A 24390-nucleotide genomic window follows, 5' to 3' on the forward strand; every position below is an offset into this window, starting at 1 on the left:
ATTCTTCCGAATTATTGCTAAATATTAACAAGATTCTTAATATAGTATACCAACTAAGTTCATCACTCCTCTGATAAAATCACAAATCGCACCCAGGGTAATAACACGTGGCGCAACAGTCAGTGAGGGCCAGGGCCTATACCGATTGCCAGCCTCACGGACTGTTGGGAGATCATCCAATCAGTTACGGGGTGAAGTCGCTACTCATTCGTAGCTTCCTAACTTTCCTCACGGTGGTGGGTGTCCACCGGCCCCATACACAGGTCGAAATCTCAGAAGAAAAGTTATTACGCCCGGGAGACTCGAACTTGCGCGCATTCTGTACCTGGAGCCCCAAGCATGACACCTTAGACTGTCCTGCCACGGTGTGGGACTCGAACTCAGGGTAGGTATTAATTTTCAGTTGACGGGGATTTAGATACTTACGCAAGACATTCAATAACCTCCACAAAATTTTGAACATTGCACACACAGTATTCATGATATCGCCTTCGGCTACAGCTGAAAATTGTTTTTATGCAATAAGACACATTATAACATGGATAAAGTCAACCATAGAGCAAGACAGATTTTCTTCCTTAACACCGTTTGAACATAGAAAGGGAAATTGTAATGGTCCAAGTAAGAAATCTTGAACAATTTATATAGCTACAAAAGAAAGAAAAAAAAAGGATAGGAAAAAGGATCAGTGCTATTGTAGTTTTAGTTAAGACATAATTGGTAAAGATTTTTCAAGGATCTAATTGCAAGCATTGACGACGCCAGAGAGGGGCAAGTGGCGGGTGCCCCAGTCAGATACATTGCCTCTCCCGTCCGCCCTACCAACTGAAATTAATTAAATATCGAATAATAAGATTTGATGTGCTTTAATTTACTTCGCTTTTGTGCCACTTTTGGCTAATTTGCGAAGATGGGGATGAGTGATGACATGATGACATTGATGAATGGACACTCACCATGCCCAGGCCAGGATTCGAACCTGGTGTCGTAGCGCGATGTGCTAACCACTCCGCCACAGGGGCCGGCTCGAAATTAAGAGTATTCATTTATAAGAGTATGACGTTTTTCACCTTTTCTAAGTGGTGTATATTCTGCATGATATTCATTTTCCCTACATATAATACCAACTTGACTAACAAATATTAATTTGAAGAGGTTTTCTCTGGCAATCAGCCTAACTGATTGCCCGAGAAAACCTCTTCAATATTCGCCGCCAGGAAAGATTCAAGAATTAATTCAAATATTAATTTATTTGTTTTAGTATCTGCGTGTGTGATTTTCGTTCAAGATTCAATATCCGACCTGTGCATAGGCGATTCTAATTTATGTCCTGTAATCATCGCGATTAACCTAAGTTTTAACCAGTGTAAAGAATGGAAAAAAGCGTTGAGTGTGGATGGTTTTAAAACATCACGAACATTCTGAGGACCACAAAATATCATCTGTAGTACGGGCAAATTATTGTAATCGTGGGTCGTTAGTGACAACGCTAATTAGTAAAATACATTCAAAGGTGATTTAAGCTTTGTGATTTCAGATTTGTATTGCGGGCAAGTGAGAAAACGCTTTTTAGGATTTGCCACTCTTCAGTCATTAGATGCAGTTTCGCTCTTTCTCGTAAATATCAAAATCGAAGATCTTCTTCCTAAGAACTCCATAGGTGCCTGTATTTGTGTAGCACAAACATACGTTGGTGTGGTAGAGTAAGAGGTTAAAAAGGGTCAGAATATTTCTTGAATTATGAGATAACTGTAACCTTTTTCAGATTTCAATTCCTGTAGTAATATTTCCTTGAATGATAAAACGCATATTTTGCCCAAAACTCTTCAGTGTTACGAAGATGGAACGAAAGTACTCCACTTAATGGATTTCTTCGAAATCCTAGGAAAGTATAAATTGGCATTGCACAAGGTTTGCACTCTAGTTGTATTCTCTGTAACAATTCCAGTTTAAAATGCAGAGTGTGAAAAAACCTTTTCGTCTTTGAAACCTTTGAAAAGCCTTGCTCGAAACAGAATGCTGAATTCCAGCTGCCTCATTTGTCCTTGCTATTGAGAAGAAGATGTCAAGTCCTGAGCGTGCAGCAGGTGGGCAATGGGACTAACCTTGAGACATTTGAGTGCGGGTTGCTAAGTGAGATATAATATAAATTCTGATGGTTGATGTAAGTGAATTTGAAAAGTGAATATGTTAATTTGTGTACTCGAAAAACAATTTTGATCTTAATACAGTTTTCTTAGTAACAAGAGGTTTAATTTCGAGAGCAAGTGTGGGATATTAACATCAACTGACATTTAAAGGTATTTTAGTGTGTGAGAGTTAGTAAACTTTACGTAAACATACCCGTAACTGTTTCCCACATCCTGAGGGCCTCATAGTAGGCTGGTACGTTTCATGTTCGCCGGAAAGGAATAATAGTAAGTAGATCCACTGAGTATAAACTGGGAACGTAACAGGTAATACATTTTTGGTGCCGCCACGCGGGACTCGATAAATGTGTTAAGTAGGGCATGCAGAAACGTAATTTAAGAACTGATCCCGGAAGTTAATAATTTATACTTCAAGTTGCTGTTCGGATAAAGGGAAAGCAGGGGATGACGAGGTGGAATACAATGATTATGAAAGAAGCTTCCACTTACGTTGTGCTGGTTATCCGCTGCCAAAATCTCAGTATAAGGTGGAAGAATTGAAATGTCTTCTTTGTAAAGAGAAGAGTGACAAAGGAAGTCCTAGTTTGGAACACATGTTTCAAACACTGATGGAGAGAATGGAAATGGGAAGAAAAGAAGATAAAGCAGAACAGGAAAGGGTAAGAAATGAACAAGAAAGAATCCGAAGAGAAGATAAGGAGGAACAAGAAAGAAAAACGAATGAAGGTAGAGAACAGAGGAAGAAAAGAGAAGAATTGATGAAGCTGCTCAGCCAAAATAAGGAAGAATTATTAACAAAAATAGAAGAAGGGCGAGAGGAATGTTAAGAGATTAAGGAGACTCAGAGGAAGGAAATCACATGTGAGAGGCAGCAAGTAGCTGAATTAATACTAAAGCTGGAAGAGAAACAAAAGGAGTATTATGAAAAGTGGAACTTAGACTTGACACAGGAGAAAACAACTAAAGAAGCTTAGGAGAAGGAAATTGAGAATTTAAGGGGTCGAATCGAGAGTGTGGAAATAACTCCAAGGCCGGAAATAACGCAAGGTTCCTCAGAATTACTTGATAATTTAGAACTAAATCAGAGAATGCAAGAAATGAAAATTCAAGAAGTTACGGAGAAAGTAGCATCTGTAGATAAGCAGGTCGACAAACTGCAGATGTTAATAGCAAGCTGTCGAATTTTTGAACCTTCTCAAAATGATGAAGCTCTATTCCAACTTGGAATGAACGGTTCAACAAGGAGAGATGATTCAAAGAGGAATCGTTTCTTTTCAAATTCTTGATCTACAGTTTCCTCTAGTTCTGATGAAACTGAAACTAGGAACATTACAAAGCCCAAGAAGAGACATAATAATGGAAAGTGTGAGGGATGGAAAAAGGATGAGATATCTCATGACAATTTCAGTATAAATGCTTCATACAAATCTTTTCGCATGTCTGATGTTAACGCCCTTTCAAAGTTTACTGGTGAGATTAATACTGTCTCTGCTGAGAGGTATTTAAAAGAACTAGTAATATCCCTGGATCTAATGAATGTCCATATGATTATTAGATTGAAGTTATTGCCCTCTGTTATAGTAGGAAAGGATAAGGCGTGGTTTGTTCCAAATGAGAAGAGGTGGAAGACTTTCGAACATTTTTGTGCTGCCTTCAGAAAACAATATGCCTCTGCTGATGCCAAGCAAAGGGAAATGCAGACGCAGAGAAACAAAAGGTATTCAAGGAGCTGTGGCTTATCACTTGAAAAATATTACTGGGACACATATGGCTCTTATTGTAATCTTGTGGATATCGTTGACCAAAGCGAAGCGCTGAACTTGGTTATTAGTCACCTTTCGCTGCGAGTGCGTCAGTTGGTACTTGCTCGCGATCCACGCAACATTGACCAACTTACCAGTTTCTTGGGAAGATATGAAGTCTCGGAGCAGCTCGAGGGATGGAAGACAGAAAACCCAAGATTCGAGGACAGAAGACCCAACAAAGCTAGAGTTAGGCAATTGACGTTCTCCGGAAATCAACCCAATTCGGCGAAGTTGCCTGCAGGTAACGGAATATCTGATAATGAGAACTTCAGTGGTAGCGCTCGACAAAGTAACAATCCTTCAGGAGAAGATGATCCCTCTTTTACAGACTTGCCACACAATACAATGACCTCCCATCAAGAATCGATATATTTTCCTCCGAGTTTGCTTTCGGTCTTCTATTAGAAGAAATATTTGTAAATAATATATTTTGCCTATTTTTTTGTCAATTTGCTATTCTCTTTGTGCTATTTTGTTACTTTTAATTATTATTTTTAATATCTTCTTGCTTATTATTATTATTCCGTTTTCATTGTTGACAATTTTAGTGTAAAATGGGCAACTGTGTTGTATCTGGAATTTTCTCAATAAGTAAATAAATAATAAATAAATAAATAGAAACTGGTTCTATAGAAGAAGGAACTGCAAGGGATCACAGCGATCTTCTGGAGAAGAAAGAAGAACGCCATTCCGAAGGAGAAGTTTGTATGGTAATAATAATTTCTCCCCACAACGCGATAACCGGTATGGAGGTAACTACACTTGGAAGACGTAAGATTTCGATAGTAGAGAAACTAGTGTTTAACAATTAGATGTTACCACTTGGAATACGTCTGCCCTGTCCTACAGTCCAAGAAACGGAGAAGCAGTTGTTGAGTTGAGTGAACGGCCAAGAGTTTTGAAAAAGAAAATTTACTCCATTTTCATTTTGTTAATTTTCTTTTTTGTTTGTGGGAGCATGCCATGATACGCACCCACTTAAATTTCAATTCCAGTGTTTAATATGTTAAATGTCTATGACGTCATAATTTGTTTTATTCAATTTGGTAGTCTGTTACAATCAGACATTTAATTGTGTGTTGCTAGGTGAGATATAATATATATTTTGATGGTTGATGTAAGTGAATTTGAAAAATGAATATGTTAATTTGTGTACTCGAAGAACAATTTTGATCTTAATACAGTTTTCTTAGTAACAAGAGGTTTAATTTCGAGAGCAAGTGTGGGATATTAACATCAACTGACATTTAAAGGTATTTTAGTGTGTGAGAGTTAGTAAACTTTACGTAAACATACCCGTAACTGTTTCCCACATCCTGAGGGCCTCATAGTAGGCTGGTACGTTTCATGTTCGCCGGATAGGATTAATAGTAAGTAGATCCACTGAGTAAAAACCGGGAACGTAACAAGTTAATGCCTTTATTAAAGCGAATCATATAGAGATAAACTCGTAATCAAGAAGTAAACGTAGGCTGTCAGAATACACATCAAAACGTGTGCCGCTCTGTCTCTGAATCAGAAGTAGAAGAGGGATTCCTACTCATCTCCACTCGATCAAAAGGTTCAGTTGTTTAATGACTACTTCGTTGAACAGTGGGTGGAGAACGAATATGTTCCAATATCTCTGTGGAACTGTTGCAACCAAAGACACAGGACAAATAATGTCGTTGAGTCATGGCATTCAAAGCTTAACAAAGTCATCGAGAAAAGACAACCCAGTGTTTACGTGCTGCTTTAAGCCTTAAAGGCGGAAACAAAGAGGAACTCGTCTGCAATTGAGATGGCAGAATTGGGTCTATTAGCTGGTAAATACATCGAAATGGACAAACGTGTTGAGTGTGTTCTTTCGAAGTACAGAAGCTCGTGAGATCTTCGAGGACGGCTTCGAGCATTTGCATACATACAAGAATTCAAATAACGTTTGTATTGTTGTTGTGCAATTGTATCGAAATATTGTGTTTATATATATGAAGCTATGTCTTATATGATGTTTGCAAAAAATAACACTGTATTTATAATGTTTTTGACGATTTTATGTAGTGTATAATAATTAAGTGTAATAGACTGGTACATTTATGTTGCTTCCAAAGTGTACATTTACGTAGTACTTGTAGAATGCTAGTAATATTTTAACAATACTGTATATACAATGTTTTTTGGACGATTAACGATAAATGATTAATAGTTAATAGGCTGATGCTGATTTATGTATTTTGTGTTGTGGAATAAAATTGATACAAGTAGTCCTGTGTAACGTCTTTTGAAATAAGTAAAGGTAAGTCATATTTGACTCTGGTTTAACATTTAAATGTAAACACAGCTGTGCAACGTCATAAACACACGTTTGAATTCATGTTTTAAGTCCACTTTATGCACTATTCACCATGTTCCCATAAACACACGTGCGCGCGGCGGTGATGACGCTGTGGATTGTGGGAAAACCAGCCAAGGAAGTTCTTGACATATGTCACGGCAGAAATGAAGCGACAAGAAGCCTCGGCGCAAACGACACGATACCTGTAAACTGCCGTGTATGCGAAGAATGCATGCGTGTTACACATACTTTTCCTAAAAAGACAAATATTTAATATACGATAATGACTTTAATGTCAAACACTTGGATCTACAGCTTGCATCTTTGCTTCATCCATCAACAAACTAATAAACAAAAGCATGAGGATATTTAGATGCTATAAAAGTAAATTACGAGAATAAATTATCTTAACCGATAGTCAAATTGTCGCTGTGTTCCAACAATTTTTTGCAATCTCTAACACGGTTAAAAACCTGTTTCAATCGACTTACCCTTGTGCAACACATATTTGCTTGTTTCAATATATTTAACATGAAAATGAAAATAAGATGAAACTTGGGTTGTTCCATACACTTAAAATATGCTTTACAAATATTTGGTTTTACGCTCTTACGCATGGATTGATCTTTTAAGTACGAACATATTTCTTCCAGTTCCTGTCCCTATGCCAGGAAGGCGCCCAACCTTGTCTAATGATACTCCAACCAGACTCACTGGTCCTGGATCTTCAACAGAGGCATCTGAAGATGGGGGATACGAGGAAGAGGATACAGAAATAGGTATTTACTTCTTATGTATTACTTTTCCTTCAAATGTTAACTTTAAAACGTTATCAATGTAAATTACATTTTTATGATTATTGTAAGAAGTAGGGTACCACGTGCATTTCTGACAATGAAATTTATGGTCTCCTCGAAATTCCACATTTGAATTTTTTTCTGATCCGAAGACGATGGTGAAGACGTCGATGACCAACAACGATGAAAGCGACGAACTCTTTGATTCAGATATGTCTTTTGTGGTGGGTTACCCAGTGGCGGATTAAGCTTCCTCGCCGCCCCTACGCACAAACTTAATGTGCGCTCTTCTCAGAAGAAAAGTAGTAACTTATTTGCAGTATTTTTACAGGCTAATATAAAAATTAGTGAACATTCTGAAATAAAAAACAAAGGATAAAAATCAATAATAAACAATTAATTTTCTGTATGTGCTATATTTAAAATTATGTAATGTATTGAGAAATTAAATTCACCACTCACCTGTCATAAATGAAGCCGCTTCCGCCTCACTTTGGTTGCTGCAAACTCGTGTATAAGTTCTTCAAAGTTGATGTGTCCATCAGCCAAGATGTCTGCTTCGATGTGGAGAATAGATAACTCGTTCAGTCTTTTATTACACATGGTTGAACGGAGATAAGTCTTCAGTCTTTTTAGAGCCGAAAACGAACGATCAGCTGAACAGTTTGTTACAGCAGTGCACAAAAATATTCTTACTGCAATGTCCACATTTGGAAACACAGACTGCAGCTTTTCTTTCCGTATAAAGGCTAACATTTCTGCTGGCGAGTCACAGATTCCTCTGGTCTTCAGAAGCCCCGCAAAATGCACACATTCGTTTGGAAAGGTTGATTCCAGATCAGTTTCATATGCAGCCTGAAGGTTAGCTGCGCGTTCAGAAATAACACAAGAACTTTGCAGAAACGTACTGAAAATCATGAAGTTGTCAGACATTAATTTATAGCTTTCTTTTCTTCTCAGCGTGCAATTTATCAAGAATAGGAAGAAACACCTCAACTTTAAATTTTTCTCTTCCTGTTAGAACAACCTCATTGTCTCTTACTTCATCGGCTTGAATGTCACGTTTTCTAAACCTTTTATAACTACACTCGTAATCCATATCAGTTTTCTTCATGGATTTTTGCTCATAAGAGTCGAACATGACACGAAGAGAAGTTATAAAGTTCACAAATGATTCAAATAAATCATGTTCTATTGTTAAATCTATGTTGATACTTTGTAATTTCACGGCGACACTCTGGAATCTCTGCAGTATATCCTTTCAAATAGTGATCATGAAAGCCGTCTCCAGCCTGTTTAGTTGATTCAAGAGGGATAAGGCCTCATTTCGAACTAGTGGTTTCTCAAAAGGATCATCGCTTACATGAGTAAGGGCTTCCATTACACTATCCCAGTTTTCATATATACATGTACAAGCCTCCTCTCGTGCTGACCAACTTGTCTGTGATAAGGATTTTAGTGTTTTGCTTCCTGGATACATGAAAGAAGCAAGTAAGTTCCAGCGTTTTGTTGAACTGGAAAAAAATTGTAAATATTTTGAAGCATAGTGAAAAAAGAACGTGCTTCCCTACAACTTCTTGCTGCACTACTTCCGACCAAATTCAAAGAATGAGCTGCGCAGGCCACATAATACGCTTTAGAATTTATTCCTTGAATTCGAGCCTGTAAACCTGAATATGCCCCCGACATATTTCTGGCATTGTCGTACGACTGACCTCTGCAATTAGTAAGGTCAATAGAATGTCTGGTCAACATATCTATTACAGCTTCGGCTAGATTTTCAGACTTGTGACCTGGATTTGACAGAAATGAAAGATACCTTTCAACAGGTTTACCATCTTCGTTCACATATCTTAACACAAAAGCTAACTGATCAGTATGCGAAATATCTGGAGTTGAATCAACAATTATTGAGAAATATTTTCTTTGTTTTATTTCATTAATAATTTCTTTTCTCAGTCTATCAGTAAGCAGTTCAATAACTTCATCACAAATTGTAGAAGACAAGTTGCTTGCATGACCTTTCCCCGGATTTCCATACCGTTCAATGTGTTCTGCAAGAGATGGATCAAACTCTGCAATAAGCTCTAGAGACATCATGTATTGCCCGTTGTGCAGAGAATGGAATTTTTCTTCGTGACCACGTAAGGGAAGCCCGCGACTTGTCAACTTCTTTACGACAGCAAAAACTCTTCTTAAGACACTGACCCAGTACGTAAGTTCCGTCTGAATATGTAATTGAAAATGGTCCTCCAAGGTCCCAACAGATTTCTACCTTGTTAAGAGTGCCAACTCGCAGTTTTTGTGTTCTTGAGAATTTTCGTGTGATGCTAGAATATTTGAAATGTTTTTCCAGTCTGAAATGCCGTGAGTTGCGATGTTTGTCTTGCCCTTGAACAACCTGCATGATGCACAATAAACGGTACCAGTGCTGCACGAATATACCAAATAATTCCGCAAAATTGATTCGCCATTTACAAGTTTACGACAAAAACCCACTATTATTTAAAAATCTTGTGTTACCTGCTATGAGTCTGCGATTTAGAATAATCGTTTTCAGCATTCTGATTAATTCCACGTCTTAGAAGAATGTCAATTGTAGACTCATTCAGACACCACTCGGCAGGACCGTAACTAACGAAATTTGCATTCTCACTGTCACAATCAGGAACTCCTACGAACTGAGGGGACACTACCTCAGGTGCACTTTCTTCCTCCACTAAACCCACAATATTTTCGACATTTTGCTTTTCACAGAGTTCACTCGATGTAGCCGCTTCCACTTCAATTTTTTAACTGCTTTCGGAAATCACTTGTTCCTTTCGCCTAAAAAACGTGTCCACTGTACCAAGCTTTTTCTGTAAGGTTGCTTCTCTTTCACGCTTTTCGTTTGCAAGTTTACGATAAGCTGCCCCACTTAACTTTGTTCGCTTCATGCTGCCTGGTGCATCAAAAAAAAAACACCAAATCGCAAACGCACTAGCAACAAACTGAATGCACCAGCCAGAGAATACAGTAAGACAAAAACTAGTTGCGGTCCACGCGAAAGCTGCACTCACTCACTCACTTATCAGCAGTGTTTGTGTTTATTTTTGAAAAAAAAACTGGCATTGTTACAGATGCGAGTTTCAAACAATCAGTCTTCTTTCCTGCCTGGCCATTAACAAATGCTTAGTGGAAGATCGAGGGGTATGTATTTACCAAAACAAACCAACAAAGGCTGGGCGGCTTGCATTGTAATTGTAAGCGATAAAAGCCACAGCACTGGATAAAAACAAATTGATTGGCACCTGAAGGAGGCAGAGCAGACGAAACATTTCTTGATAACACATAAATCCGATACATCAAGGTTTCTTTCGTATGAAGCGAAAGTGTTGCAAACCGTTGATTTGAAACATTGGTTTCATAGGTCTAAATTGTCACTGTGTACGTAAGACAGTTTTTATTATTCTTGATATTCTGGAGAAAAGATTTGCCGCCCCTAGGCACGTGCCTAGTGGGCCTATTTGGTAATCCGCCACTGGTGTTACCTACAGGTGTATATTACGATAGTAACAATCGGACGTAGTCTGTGAACAGAACAAGATACGTGAAAACAACAATTCGCCTGATGAGACTGCAAATGCTATAGAATGCTGTCATGCCTTACATACCAAACACGTTTTCTAAATTCCATTCTTTTGTAAGTCAATTCCATTCTCATGCGAAGTATTGAAATTATCCGCCGTTCTTCTAATATGTCGGCGTTGTCTACTGTGCCAACATTTAATATGTTGTATTTGATGGTACTAATATTATAGGAAAGATACATATAGAAAATCATGTTATTCCAATTTGTTCCTTCATTTCGTAAAAACTGTTATTAGCTCGCCATTTTATCAATACGGTTGATTGCCGGGGACTTTTGACATGTTGTTATTATTGTTATAAAGGAGTCATATATCAAATTTCAGCTTGTTATGAATTAGTTCCTTTATTTCAATTTTTTTTTCTAAAGTGACTAGACTAGTTCATCCGTCGACAAGTCCCAATGGGGATCGAACGACCTTTGAGAATTTTCGAACCCAAGCATAGTTTACTTCCTGCAAGCCTTTTACAAGTTCAACACATCTTTAAGGGAATGGCACTTGAATGTTCTTCAGAAAGGTTAATATTGATACCTTCCTATTCGCTGTATATGATAATCAATATCCAATGGCAAGCCGTCTGCGTTGTTAACTTCAGGGAGACATGCAACTTCTATACATACATTGCCCTGCTTACGTCAGACTTTTAATAGAACACAACTTTAGCATGCCTCTGGTGTAGTTATAATTTGCCTTCATTAAGGAAAAGTGGCCGCGGTGGTTCAGGCGGTAACGCGTCTGACTACCATGCTCAAAGTCCCGGGTTCGATCCCGGCCGGTTCAAATCCGGGAACTTTTCTAACGTTGGAAGCGGCACCGGCGCCCACCCAGCGTCAAATAACATGGGTACCAGGGGGAAACCCTGGGGGGTAAAGGCGGTCAGGGGCGTGATGCTGATCACATCTCCCCCACACATGACCGGATCAAGAAAGTGTGGGGCGTTACCCCCAGACCCCCTATACGCCTTCATGGCGTGGTGCTAAGCACAGGGGAGCACTTTACCTTTTTTTACCTTTATCTTCATTAAGGAAAATTGAATTAGTTATTAATTCGATATATAATTTCGAATATAACGACAACGACAATAACGAACTTCGGTTTGTAATAATAATAATGCCCATGTTTATATTGTTAATTTAAAAATGAGATTTTCTTTATCTGCAGATGGCAATGGCAACCTGTCGCTGAAGGATGTCACGTGGCTTCCGCAATACCTGAACTCTTCAGGACTCCTGATTTTGAGAAACGCCTCGGACGAAGAAGGGGAAATCTACAAGATTGACGAATGGCAGATTCCACAGGTAGGAGTGCTCTGAACGGTTGTTAATTTAGATTTTCTTTTGCATATCATAGTTTTCTCCTTAACGGAAGTAGGTAACACCTGTATCTTTATTTGAATGTTGTACAGTGTCTCTCAAAAGTTTTAGGACAACGACATTTTAAACTAGGTAACCCAATTTACACAAGGCGTTGGTGGGTTGCGTGTAGAGTTAGGCTCAAATTCAGGGTTGCCACATGCACAATAGATATTTGTGAAATACGCGAAAGAAATGAAAATAAGTATTTTTGTATAAAATTATTAAAAATATCAATATTATATCGCAAATGACGAATTTCTTTCTAAAAGAAATAAACTAGGTTTTCTTGTATTTCATCGCTGATGAGCCTAAGGAAAAGATAAGAGGTTAGAGGAAACGAAAGACGACAAAGGAGAGGAGAAAGAGAAAGCGAAAGGAGAAGGAAAAGTAGTGGAGAGAAGAAAGAGAGGATAGACGAGGAGAGAAGTAGTGAGAAGAAAGGAAAAATCGAGGAGGGATGAGGAAAATGGAGCAAAGAAGAGAGGAGGAAACCGAGAGGAGAGGAGAGGAGGAGACGAGAAGAGGGGAGTGGAAAGTAGAGTAAGAGAGAGTAAAAGGGAAGAATGAAAAGAAGAGGAGAAGAGTGCAGTGGAGTCTGAAATCTAAGACAGGAAAGGAGATAAGAGGAGTGGAGAAGAGTGGGATGGAGACAAGATGCGAGAAAAATAGAGATATGAGTGATATGAGATAAAAGCAGAGGAGAAGGAGGGGAGAGAAGAATAAGAAGGAGAAGAGAAAATAGAAGATAATGGAAACGAAAGGAGAGAAGAGGTAGTTGGAGAAAATATCGTCTCGGCGTCAAGAATTGATGCATTGATCAAATTATCGACATGAAACAAAACACTCAATACCGTTTTGAAACATATTGGAGAATGTATTAGATCGGTGCCATATGCCTTTTGGCTGAGTTCAGAGCAAGATGAAATCTTTCACGTAAGATCATTGAGTTTACCTGCGATTATATCACTAAAAACATGAATGTAATTTTAACATTTATAAGAATTATCCAATTTTTCTCCACTTCTCGCTTCGTTGAAATGAAGATGTTGTAATTTAATATTTCCCCTCCCCCATCGTTAATTCCAAACTGAATCATTCCGTTTCACACAGCGTGGACAATGAACACAATGGGATATGTCTAAAACTTACGAAATTTTTCTGCCACCGGAGGGGTTTGAACCTACGACCATCAGGTTGACAATCCTTAACGGTAACCATTACCCTACAAGCTGTCGCTCCTGAAAGCAGGTAGAAGGAGCTGACGAACGTGAAATGTAGATGCAACTCTCCTCCTACATGTAATGTGCAAAGAATACTTGTTTGTAACAAAGAAAACGAAGGTAGAACGAATCGGAAAAAACATTTAACGGAGAATTGCACATGTTGAAAACTTTTCATTCGATATTTGCGGAGGTATTCTTGCATTGATCTCGAGTGGGAAAAGGGGTAAAATTAGTATATCCTGAATTGCCACAAATATAAAGAGTTATTTCATTAATATATGTCAATGTCTTTAAACGAGTATCATAATTCATGATCTTATATATGAAAACATGGACGTCCGCAGGATTCTTTCCAGGGAGGGGCAAGCAAGGTAATTTTTTTCCAGGGAGGGACAAAGGACACATATTTTCCTCCAAAATAATGATGCCCCCTCAAAAAACACTGTTTCAGTCTGAAATTATCATGTGAATTTTATAATTTTTAAGTACACATTCATTTTTCGGGGGGGGGCGTGACCCCCTCTTAACCCCCTTGCGGACGCCCATGCATGAAAATATCCCTTTGAACGTGTCAATTCATGTATTTGTTTTTTATATATACATTCCAGATGCAGAACAATGTAGCCACTATACACTGCTATTACAAATAATGATACCATGCTCTTGTTTAATAGAAGGGGAAATATGTTTTCTAGTATGGACGATCGAACCTGGGACCGCAATCAATGCTTTCAAGAACTCTAACCAAGACACTACGCCCTTCGTTTCCCTTGGAGCAACAATTCTTAATCATTCTCTCGCCTCAATATTGTAAACGTTATCCTGCAAAAGAAAAGTTCAATACTCTGATATATTATCTGTACTTCTAGAATTACTTTATACACATGCATTTTACTCTGAATTTCTTTCTGCATATACTATATCTAAGCTTGTGAATAATTTATTTTTAATTTAATAATGGTTACATGAACATTTACGAAATAGTTCCTTACAACTTGGAATCTATTACTCCCTCTGTCCCATAATTATTGTCCGGTACACCTTTGTTTGTTGTCTCATAATAATTGCCGATATTCTAACTGTGACATTGGTGTATACAGAAGAAGAACATAAAACAAGGGAATGAGTCATACACCTGTACTACTCAAGGATCAGTACAAATTGGGCTTTCCATCTGCCTCTTCGTCTGTCATTTCCGTACTACCATTTTGGCATACCGGACTATAATTATGGGACAGAGGGAGTAAATAGATACTTTCAAGTCTTCAAATTAATTTTAGCCTACTAGATTTTTGAAAGCGAATTGTATATGTGATCCGTTTCCAGTCATTCATTGCTGAAGCAAACGTTTTAAAACTCTGTGGAATTTTCATTCTGAGATAAGTCTCTTTACTTGCTACATGTATGCGAACTACACTCTGTCCCACTTATCTCTGGAGCAGGTGAACGAAAACATGTATCTGAGCAGCGATGAACACGTGAGAGAAACTGTATTGAGTGGAGGGAGGAAGGCCACTGCAGTTACCAGCCTTCCCAGCAGCGTGCACTGTTTCGCTCTGTCCAGTCGATCCCACCCTTCCCCCCTACTTTTCTGCTATACGCGGCTTTGCTCCAGAGATGCTGGGACAGGACACAATTAATTGTTTCGCAAAAAAGTATCTCTGTGTGCCACACATTTCATTCTTACTCACATGAAAAAATGTCCATTTGCATTCAGGGCTAGTTTCACAGTTAAAAACTCTTTTGTCCTCGATGAAATAGGCATTTTGTTTATAATTTTGAAATTGAGGTCTAAGGTTAAAATCCTCATATTTTGGGCTTGAACTCGTAATCTAAGAGGTTTGAAGATCCGTCCTCTTCTTTGTGCGTGACCTTTTTTATTTCTTTCTCTATTCATTATTCATCCTCATCGTCGCGATTAGACAAAAGTAAAATAAGAAAAGTCCCCCTCCTTGACTGTGCTGTCTAAGGCGCTGTGTTTTGGACTCCGACTGCGGGACGTCATGGGGCCATGGGTTCGAGTCCGCCTGTGTTCAGTCTTAGGGTTCTCGGTCTGGGTATAGGACCGGTAGCAACCCACCATCGTGAGGAAATTGGGGAGCTACGAGTGAGTAGCGTAATCTGGTCTGGGAAATCTCCTATAACGGCTTAACGGCTGGGGTTTGACGTGCTGACCCCACGTCACCCCATTACCGGTTGAAGAACTCCACACCTCTAGGTAGGACTGTGGGAGGGAGACTGGCAGTCGGGAGATAGGTCAAGGCCCTTCGAGGATTGTTGAGCCATGGGTTATTATTATTATTATTAAAATAAGAAAATACAAGGGAATGAAGAAAAATATATTTTTTAAATATTTATCTATAATAAAGCAACCATTCAGTTTTATTTAGTTTTTTCATGGATCTATTGAAACTACTACGCTGTAATCCCGATAAGTATCTTACATGTTACAGGATAAAGCACGTGTTACTATTCGAATACTTATTTAATAAGCTTTTTGTTTGCCAGGAATTATGACTTAAACTTATGCATGTTGAGCTAGTGCCCACCTAGCCGCCTCTGATGAAATCTAACATTATTCAGATTCTTTGTAAAATTCGACTCTGGTCACTTGTAACTTGTTGGGTACAGACGTTGTGCATCGACGCACAGCGTTTTGCGATAAGAAGCGGCCTTGAATATAGCGTGAGTCACTTTGAACGCGAGCAAGCTACACTACCAAGCTTGCCTGCCTTTGAAAACAGTCATTTTTTTCGCCGATTCCGAACGCGATTGCTATTGTAGAAGTATATATTGTCTCAAAAGAGCAAGAAATGAAATTCGACCAAAGTTCTCCCGTCGTTTTCTAAACATAGAATTATAATGAATTTTTTGGGTCTGGCCCCTTCCTCAAAGAAATTCTGGATACGTGCCTGGTCTACGTCAATGACAGAAATGCAAGCATTATTTATATTTTATTTTTAACCCAATTAAAGGAATGTGTAAGATTTTAAAATAAATTAGAAAGAGCGGAACTACTGTTGCTCTATTTTAAAAAATGTTGTTCTTCGAGGAAGAAAAATAAGAAGGATTTACTCCAGCACCTTAACACAGTGTCCCACGAGTATCTCTTGACAAACACTGTCAAATGTGATGTGATTTCATGAATAAAATTTTTCCCCTGTCTACGTATAACGTTTCACACATTTGGCAGTTTGTAGGAAGAGAGCATCGTTCTACAATGTTCAAGCCTCTAGATATTTTCCATTCTCATTCATAATATCTAATCACAATAATAAGTTAGAAGAAATAACTCGTATTTTCACAACTACTAATATTCTAGTTTTTCATCATCACATCAAATTATTTCTCGAAGATAACTGCTATTGATTGATTGATTTAGTGTTTAAGTCCACTTTATGCACAGTAAGGCTAATCGGGACTGGACCTACAGTTTAAAGTGGGATCCGAATCACTGTATGACTCCACCGGGAATCGAACCCGAGACCCCTTGATTACAAGGCAACCCTACCTAAGACCATGTCGAGCATATCTAAAATAGAATCTTTCCGAAATGAAGTAAAGAATTTTCTTTTGGCAGAGCAGAGATTGTGTTCAAATACTATGATGTAACTTGTATGTTTATGTTATGTATTTTGTCTACATGTTATTATTTTTACTTATTTTTCATTCATTTTATTTTATTTTTATATAGTTGTCTTTCACAATTTTTGTATCATTTTATTCATACAATTATTACTATTATTTTATCAATAGATTTTGTAACTAAATCATACAGTTTATTGCACACTGTATTAATACTGTAATAACGTATGTACAAGAAATGTAAATTTAAATGTAATCGATGACACGGGTTAGGTGGCAGAACAGCCTCAGGCTGAACCTCGCCCACGTAAATAAAGAATTTGAATTTGAATTTGAAAGAATTTACAATACCGGACCCTTCTGTAATTTCTATGCTACGTCTTATACTACTCACAAAATAATTAGCCGCGATGATTTATCTCAGGTCAACATGTTTCGGTGAGTTGAAGAAATTGTTCATTAACGTGTAGAAGTTGTAAAATAAGCTTTTCAATTCTCGAAATGACACTCCGTATACAAGTATGGTGTCTTTAGCGTTGCCACACTGTTGATTTCATACTTGGAGAGCATGGAAATGCGTCGAGGATGACGAAGAAGACGACAGTGACAGTGACAATCACGATGGAGAAGAACATGTGGAATGTAGACTTATTTGATTACAGGTAAGTTTGGCAACAGTGCATCGATCGTAAAATTGCTGGATACGAAAATGGAGTCTTCGATAATGAACGTTTGACGTTAAAGTGCTACGAAAATAAGATTTTTTATCGGTTCGTTTTCACAATTAGCGCAAAACCTTTCACGGATAGCCCCACTGACCATTCTCGGTAAGGTTAGGTTAGGTTAGGTTGGGGTCGTAAAACCATGCACGGGTAGACCCACACACCATTGACGGATAGCCCCACGAACCATTCACGGTTGTTAGATTAGGTTAGGTTAGGCAAGGCAAGCATAATTAAAATGAGGAATGTATGTTTCTTTTTTTTAAGTATTGAAAACACAAAATTTTCCGGTAAATAATTAGCAATCGTGCCGATCGCGGACCACTCAATTTAGCTTATTGTGCAATTTTTACACGTGACCCCAAATTTTAACTTCAAATTCGTGATTAGGAGGCCTCAATTAGTGAGTATGCGATATATTACAAAAATCTGGGATTGGTCCGGTATTGTAAATTCTGCGCAATCGGGGAGGCTGATAGCTGCTGTACTACAAGAAAGCAAGTCAATAATTAAAGTGAAAGTTTAACTACATGTATACCCAACGACATTTACAATATTGGAAGGACAGAATACTTAATAATTGATAATTCAACGAAAGGTATAAGTGTGGTGTAGTGGATAAGTCTGCCTGCAACTCGTGCAGGAATCAGTTCGTAGCGAGCTCCGCTCTTCGCGTGAGAAGGCTTAGTGATCGAACTGTCCGCGTTAGGTAGGGCCGTATACGGTTTGCTAGTGTGTGTTAGTTCTTTTTTCCTTTGGAGTGCAAGCGAGGTTTTGACTACAATTACCGTGAGCCAGTGAAGATATGATGAAATAGTTCACGATGAATACACAAAGAGAAAACATCTTGAAATTTGTTTTCTTTGATGCCAAAACGCGACCTACGTCATTGGATTTTCATCGATGGTTTCATGATGTCTACCAAGTGCCTACGAACCAAGTGGTCAGTTTTGAAATAGATTACTTTCGTAAGTGTTTGTACGTGAAATTTGCGACAAAAGTGGTAGGAGAACGGTTACTAAATGATTTTGGTGCTGAGGTAATCTATAGTGACGTAGATGGTGAACATAAAGTTGAAGTAGAATGGGCCCACCAGCGACATGTAATTGTCAGAATCCATGTAGTCCCAATTGAATTAAGTGCAGAAGTGATAAGTCGTGTCATGAGGTCTTATGGGGAAGTGTTGAAAATTGAAGACGAGACATACTCTGCAGATCACATTTACCTTACTCGAACTGGACGTGTCTTGATCAAAATGATACTACGTAAACCCATACCCTCATATGTAATCATGAATGGAGACTCCTATTGGGTAACATACTCTGGGCAGGTTCGTACCTGCATCGCGTGTTCGGAAGAGGCTCAGTGTCCCAAGCGTCGATCATTTGGGAACCAGCCCCGCAGGGGGCCGGTTAATATACCCGCTGACAATGTACCGATGGTATATGAACCTACTGTGCTACCCGTACGGACTAAACCAAGAGATTCAGCTCCATCAGTTGCAGAAGTCCCTGCGTCAAGAGATAACAATGGAGGGAACACGGATAGCCCCAGAATCACCGACGAGGAGACAGGTACCAGACACGAAGTTAGTGTGAAGAATGCACCAACAGGAAGGGAAGAGATGGAGCAGCCAACATTGACCACTTCAGAGGAGATGCATCACATACCCCCGCCCCCAACCCAAGTGCTTTGTTCGCTGAGGCAGAATTCCCCGTAGTTACCTCTCCTAGGAAATCACGGTCAAGATCTGTATCAAGGTTACGGTCAGTGGCGGAAGAGTCCATGGTGCTACGTAGGAAGAAGAAGAAAAATAATGAATGCGTAAGTTCCACAATAGTTCATAACGAATTTAGAGTAGAACCTGGTACCCCAAAACAAGATGTTACAAATTTTAGTTTAACAAGTAATTCAGCAAATGTAACTAAAGAGAAACCTTCAACGAGTAACAAACTTACCCCAGATTTATTTAGTGGAAAGCATAGTTAATGCATTATAGGCAGAAATTAGAGATCAGTAATGTTGAAGAATGTAAGTAAGTTTAGTTTTCTTTTGTGGACAGTTATAATCATGCAAACATTTACCTTGACATCTATAAATTTGAATCAAATGCAAAGTAAGACCAAAATAATTGCTCTCAATGAATTTCTCATTAAATCGTCTATTGATGTGGCCCTCTTACAAGAGGTCGCCATAGACGATTTTTCTGGACTGAGCATGTTTAAAGTATACAACAATTTTACTCCCTTTGCACAAGGGATTGCCATAGCATGTAGGCGACACTTGGATTTACGTAATGCAGTGCCCCATCCCACGGGCAGACAAATAAGTGCCAAATTAGGCTCAGTGTTTCTCTGTAATGTGTTTGCTCCGTCAGAAAGCCAAAACAGACGGGAAAGATCAGATTTTTTTTCAACAGTTGTAGGGCCCGAGTTGACATCCCACACTATACTAGTGGGAGATTTTAACTGCGTAATTCGTTCACAAGATCAAAATCCAGGATACAACTTCTCACGTGCGCTCTATGAATTAACGCAGGGGTTACAACTGCGTGACGCTTGGATACACGCCAACGGCGAAAGTCCAGGTTACACATATATCACCTCCAATAGTGCGTCAAGGATCGATAGGTTTTATGTCGCACCAAGATTTCAGGAATATATAATTAGTGTTCAAAATTTTCCAGTATGCTTTAGTGATCATAGTGTCCCAATTCTCAAAATAAATTTAGATTTGATCAAACCCCGACAAGGTAGCGGATACTGGCTTTTAAATAGCACTTTATTACGCAATGGTAGTTACGTCCAGCTAATCAGGGAAACGTGGAACGAACTCAAGGCCTCTCGGCCAGTGCAAAAGACCCTAATCGAGTGGTGGGAAACTCGAGTTAAGCCTAAATTTCGTCAGGTCAGTAAATTCTTCAGTGCAGAGGTTAGTAGAGATCAAAGAAACAAATATAATTTTTTGAATGCAGTCTTGAATGATCTCCATCGTTTAGCACTGCAAGGTAATTTCGATCGTCCCTATGCAAATGAAATAAAAGCGCAATTACTTTCTATACATAGCAAACGAAAATCTGCAGCAATAATAAAGAGCAAGATTCTTCCTATAGACCCTGACGAGCAAGCCACACTAAGTCACATTCTTCAATAACATAAACACGCCAGGAGTCACGTCATTCATAAATTAACTTTAGATTCCGGTGAAGTTGTCACCAACCCTCCTAGTATACACGACAGGTTTTTGCAATACTATAAAAATCTTCTTGGTCAAGCCTTTAAACCAACAGAAACGCAATGTAATTTTTTGAACTACCTCCCTGCATCACTGACGGAAAATGAAAGAACTGAGCTCACACAACCGTTTAGTAAAAAGGAGGTTCATGATGCAGTATTCAAAGCTCCGAGGAATAAAACTACAGCCGAAGATAGATTACCATCAGAATTCTATCAATGTTTCTGGGATCTAATAGGAGACGAATTAACGAAATGGGTCAACGAAGTGTTGACAACAGGGACAATAGGGAAGACCAGTGGCACGGGAGTTATAGTGTTAGTTCCGAAAAAGGCAAATCCAAAGTTCGTCACAGATTTTAGGCCAATTTCAATATTGAGTAGTGACATCAAACTTATAAGTAAATCAGCGTTTAAAAAAATATATGGTTAAACTTATTGGCAATTTACAGTTTGCTTGTAATACGTCGTAAAGTATACATCACTTGCTGCAAACGATAAGAGACGTAATTATTACCAAACAAAATAAGAATGCTTCAGAGGCAATTCTATCTTTAGACTTTTCACAAGCATATGACAGAGTGAGCCACGAATATCTGTACAAAGTCTTAGAAGCATATGGCTTCGGAGACACTTTTATTAATTGGACCAAAACATTATATAATAATATGCTGTTAAACTCAAAATAAATGTTCTTGACAACAAGTTTTAAAATGCGACGAGGTGTACTACAAGGTAGTCCCTTGAGTAGCACATTGTACGTCCTCACAATAGCCCCCTTTTTGTTTAGTATCCAGCATAATTTACAGGGCATTTCTATGCCTTCCACCACAATACAAGTTGGCAGCTTCATGGACGACGTCACGATTTTTCTCAAGGATGAAAGAGATCTGTACAGTGTTCAAAGCCAAATACATACTTTTGAGCACACATCAGGAGCAAAACTAAACAATCGAAAGTCATTCCTGATGCCCCTTGGCAAGGAGAATCCTATCACAAACAATACGGAGATCCCTGTAGACAAGAAAATAAAAGTTTTAAGTATAAACTTTTATGCAAATATCGATGAAATGATCGAAGCCAATAGTAAACTCACGTGCGAGAGAGCAATCTACGTCCTCAGAGTGAACAAGATGCGCTCTCTGAGTTTAAAAGCACAAGTAAGATTTATCAATGTTTTTGCTCTTTCTAAAACTTTGGTATGTAGCAAAAATTCTGCCCTTCAAACCACAGCACTTAGCCAAGGTCGACAAAGCTGTTGGCTTCTTTATGTGGCACGATACAATTTTCCGGGTGGCAATAAATGAGGTCACGTTATCAGAGAAGACAGGTGGGTTGGCACTAATACACGCGAACACACAGGCAAGAGCATTGTTTGTACAGACTGGCTTTCAGACAGCTTTCTCACTGCACGAGTCAACGACCCAAGCATGTATACAGACGATAATACGGAACATTCTATTAGAAGCTCCCATCGATATCCAAAGTATCTCCAAAAGGTTTTTGTTTTATAAGGACATCGCTTTACAGGTATGCTACCAGTTATTACGACATGGTTTTTAACACCATCTGTTAAAAAGTTATATAGTGAAATCAATAGTTCAAAGAACACAGTACCACGAATAGTCAGGGATTTCAATACACATAATTGGCCACAAATATGGGAAAATGTCTCCGCCAAACACCTTTCAAAAGCTGGCCAATCAATATGGTACAAAGTGGTTCATCGTGTTATATTGACAAGAGATAGGACATACCAATATGGAATCAGTGACTCTCCTAACTGTATATCATGCAACGTTCCAGATTCTTTAGCCCACAGGATAACGAAGTGTCGAAACTCCTCCATGGCATGGAACAAATTGAGAACAATGCTCAGTCGTATATGCCGCACCTCATTAACAAAGTTTACGGATACAGATATAGTTTTTCCTGATTTCAATTTTTTCCCACCAACAAAACAAATAGCAGTACAATGGTTGATAACTGAATACTTATTATATATATTTCACAATGACGAGAGCAGATTTTAGAAACAATTCAGTATCTTCTTGCAAGAACAATACGAAAAAATTCCTCTCCAAGCAAGGAAGAAATGGTATGCAAATTTCTTAATAGTGCTTTATACTTAATTTAGGTCAAACAAAAATGTAAAGGTTAACCAGATAGAAATACAAATTGTAATAGCAGTAATACACTTATGTCAACAACAATGTAATTCCATAACTTGTATATCAGAATGAGCCAATAATAAAAACAAAATAGTGGCTAGTATTCTCGATTGGGCTGATAGCAGTCCTAGGATCGATCCTCCTTATGAAGTGTTCTCTTTTTTTCGATTCTCATTTTATTAAACAACGGCATGGTGGCATTATGCATTATTTGTAATAGCAGGGTAAAGTGGCTACATTGTTCTGCATCTGGAATGTATACTATATAAAAAACAAATAATTGAATTGACACACGTTCAAAGGGATATTTTCATGTATAAGATCATGAATTATGATACTCTAACGATAATTCTGTACTCGTTTAAAGACATTGACAAATATTAATTAAATAACTCTTTATATTTGTGGCAATTCAGGATATACTAATTTTACACCTTTTCCCACTCGAGATCAATACAAGATTACCTCCGCAAATATCGAATGAAAAGTTTTCAACATGTGCAATTCTCCGTTAAATGTTTTTTCCGATTCGTTCTACCTTCGTTTTCTTTGTTACAAACAAGTATTCTTTGCACATTACATGTAGGAGGAGAGTTGCATCTACATTTCACGTTCGTCAGCTCCTTCTACCTGCTTTCAGGAGCGACAGCTTGTAGGGTAATGGTTACCGTTAAGGATTGTCAACCTGATGGTCGTAGGTTCAAACCCCTCCGGTGGCAGAAAAATTTCGTAAGTTTTAGACATATCCCATTGTGTTCATTGTCCACGCTGTGTGAAACGGAATGATTCAGTTTGGAATTAACGATGGGGGAGGGGAAATATTAAATTACAACATCTTCATTTCAACGAAGCGAGAAGTGGAGAAAAATTGGATAATTCTCATAAATGTTAAAATTACATTCATGTTTTTAGTGATATAATCGCAGGTAAACTCAATGATCTTACGTGAAAGATTTCATCTTGCTCTGAACTCAGCCAAAAGGCATATGGCACCGATCTAATACATTCTCCAATATGTTTCAAAACGGTATTGAGTGTTTTGTTTCATGTCGATAATTTGATCATGTCGTCAATTCTTGACGCCGAGACGATATGTTCTCCAACTACCTCTTCTCTCCTTTCGTTTCCATTATCTTCTATTTTCTCTTCTCCTTCTTATTCTTCTCTCCCCTCCTTCTCCTCTGCTTTTATCTCATATCACTCATATCTCTATTTTTCTCGCATCTTGTCTCCATCCCACTCTTCTCCACTCCTCTTATCTCCTTTCCTGTCTTAGATTTCAGACTCCACTGCACTCTTCTCCTCTTCTTTTCATTCTTCCCTTTTACTCTCTTTTACTCTACTCTCCACTCCCCTCTTCTCGTCTCCTCTCCTCTCCTCTCCTCTCGGTTTCCTCCTCTCTTCTT

The 24390-nt window shown here is 38.4% G+C and overlaps 1 protein-coding gene across 1 annotated transcript in view; it reads left to right on the forward strand.

Annotated features, from left to right (window-relative positions):
* The window catches only part of LOC145994357 (inter-alpha-trypsin inhibitor heavy chain H4-like), a 99860-nt gene that overhangs the window by 69549 nt on the left and 5921 nt on the right, over positions 1–24390 (forward strand). The window contains exons 13-14 of the mRNA XM_083130473.1: positions 6923–7048; positions 11857–11993. Of these exons, the coding sequence (XP_082986599.1) occupies positions 6923–7048; positions 11857–11993 (263 nt within the window). The remainder of the gene's footprint in view (positions 1–6922; positions 7049–11856; positions 11994–24390) is intronic.

This window comes from Lepisma saccharinum, chromosome 10 (genome assembly GCF_977018435.1).
Source record: "Lepisma saccharinum chromosome 10, izLepSacc3.1, whole genome shotgun sequence".
Classification (NCBI taxonomy): domain Eukaryota; kingdom Metazoa; phylum Arthropoda; class Insecta; order Zygentoma; family Lepismatidae; genus Lepisma; species Lepisma saccharinum.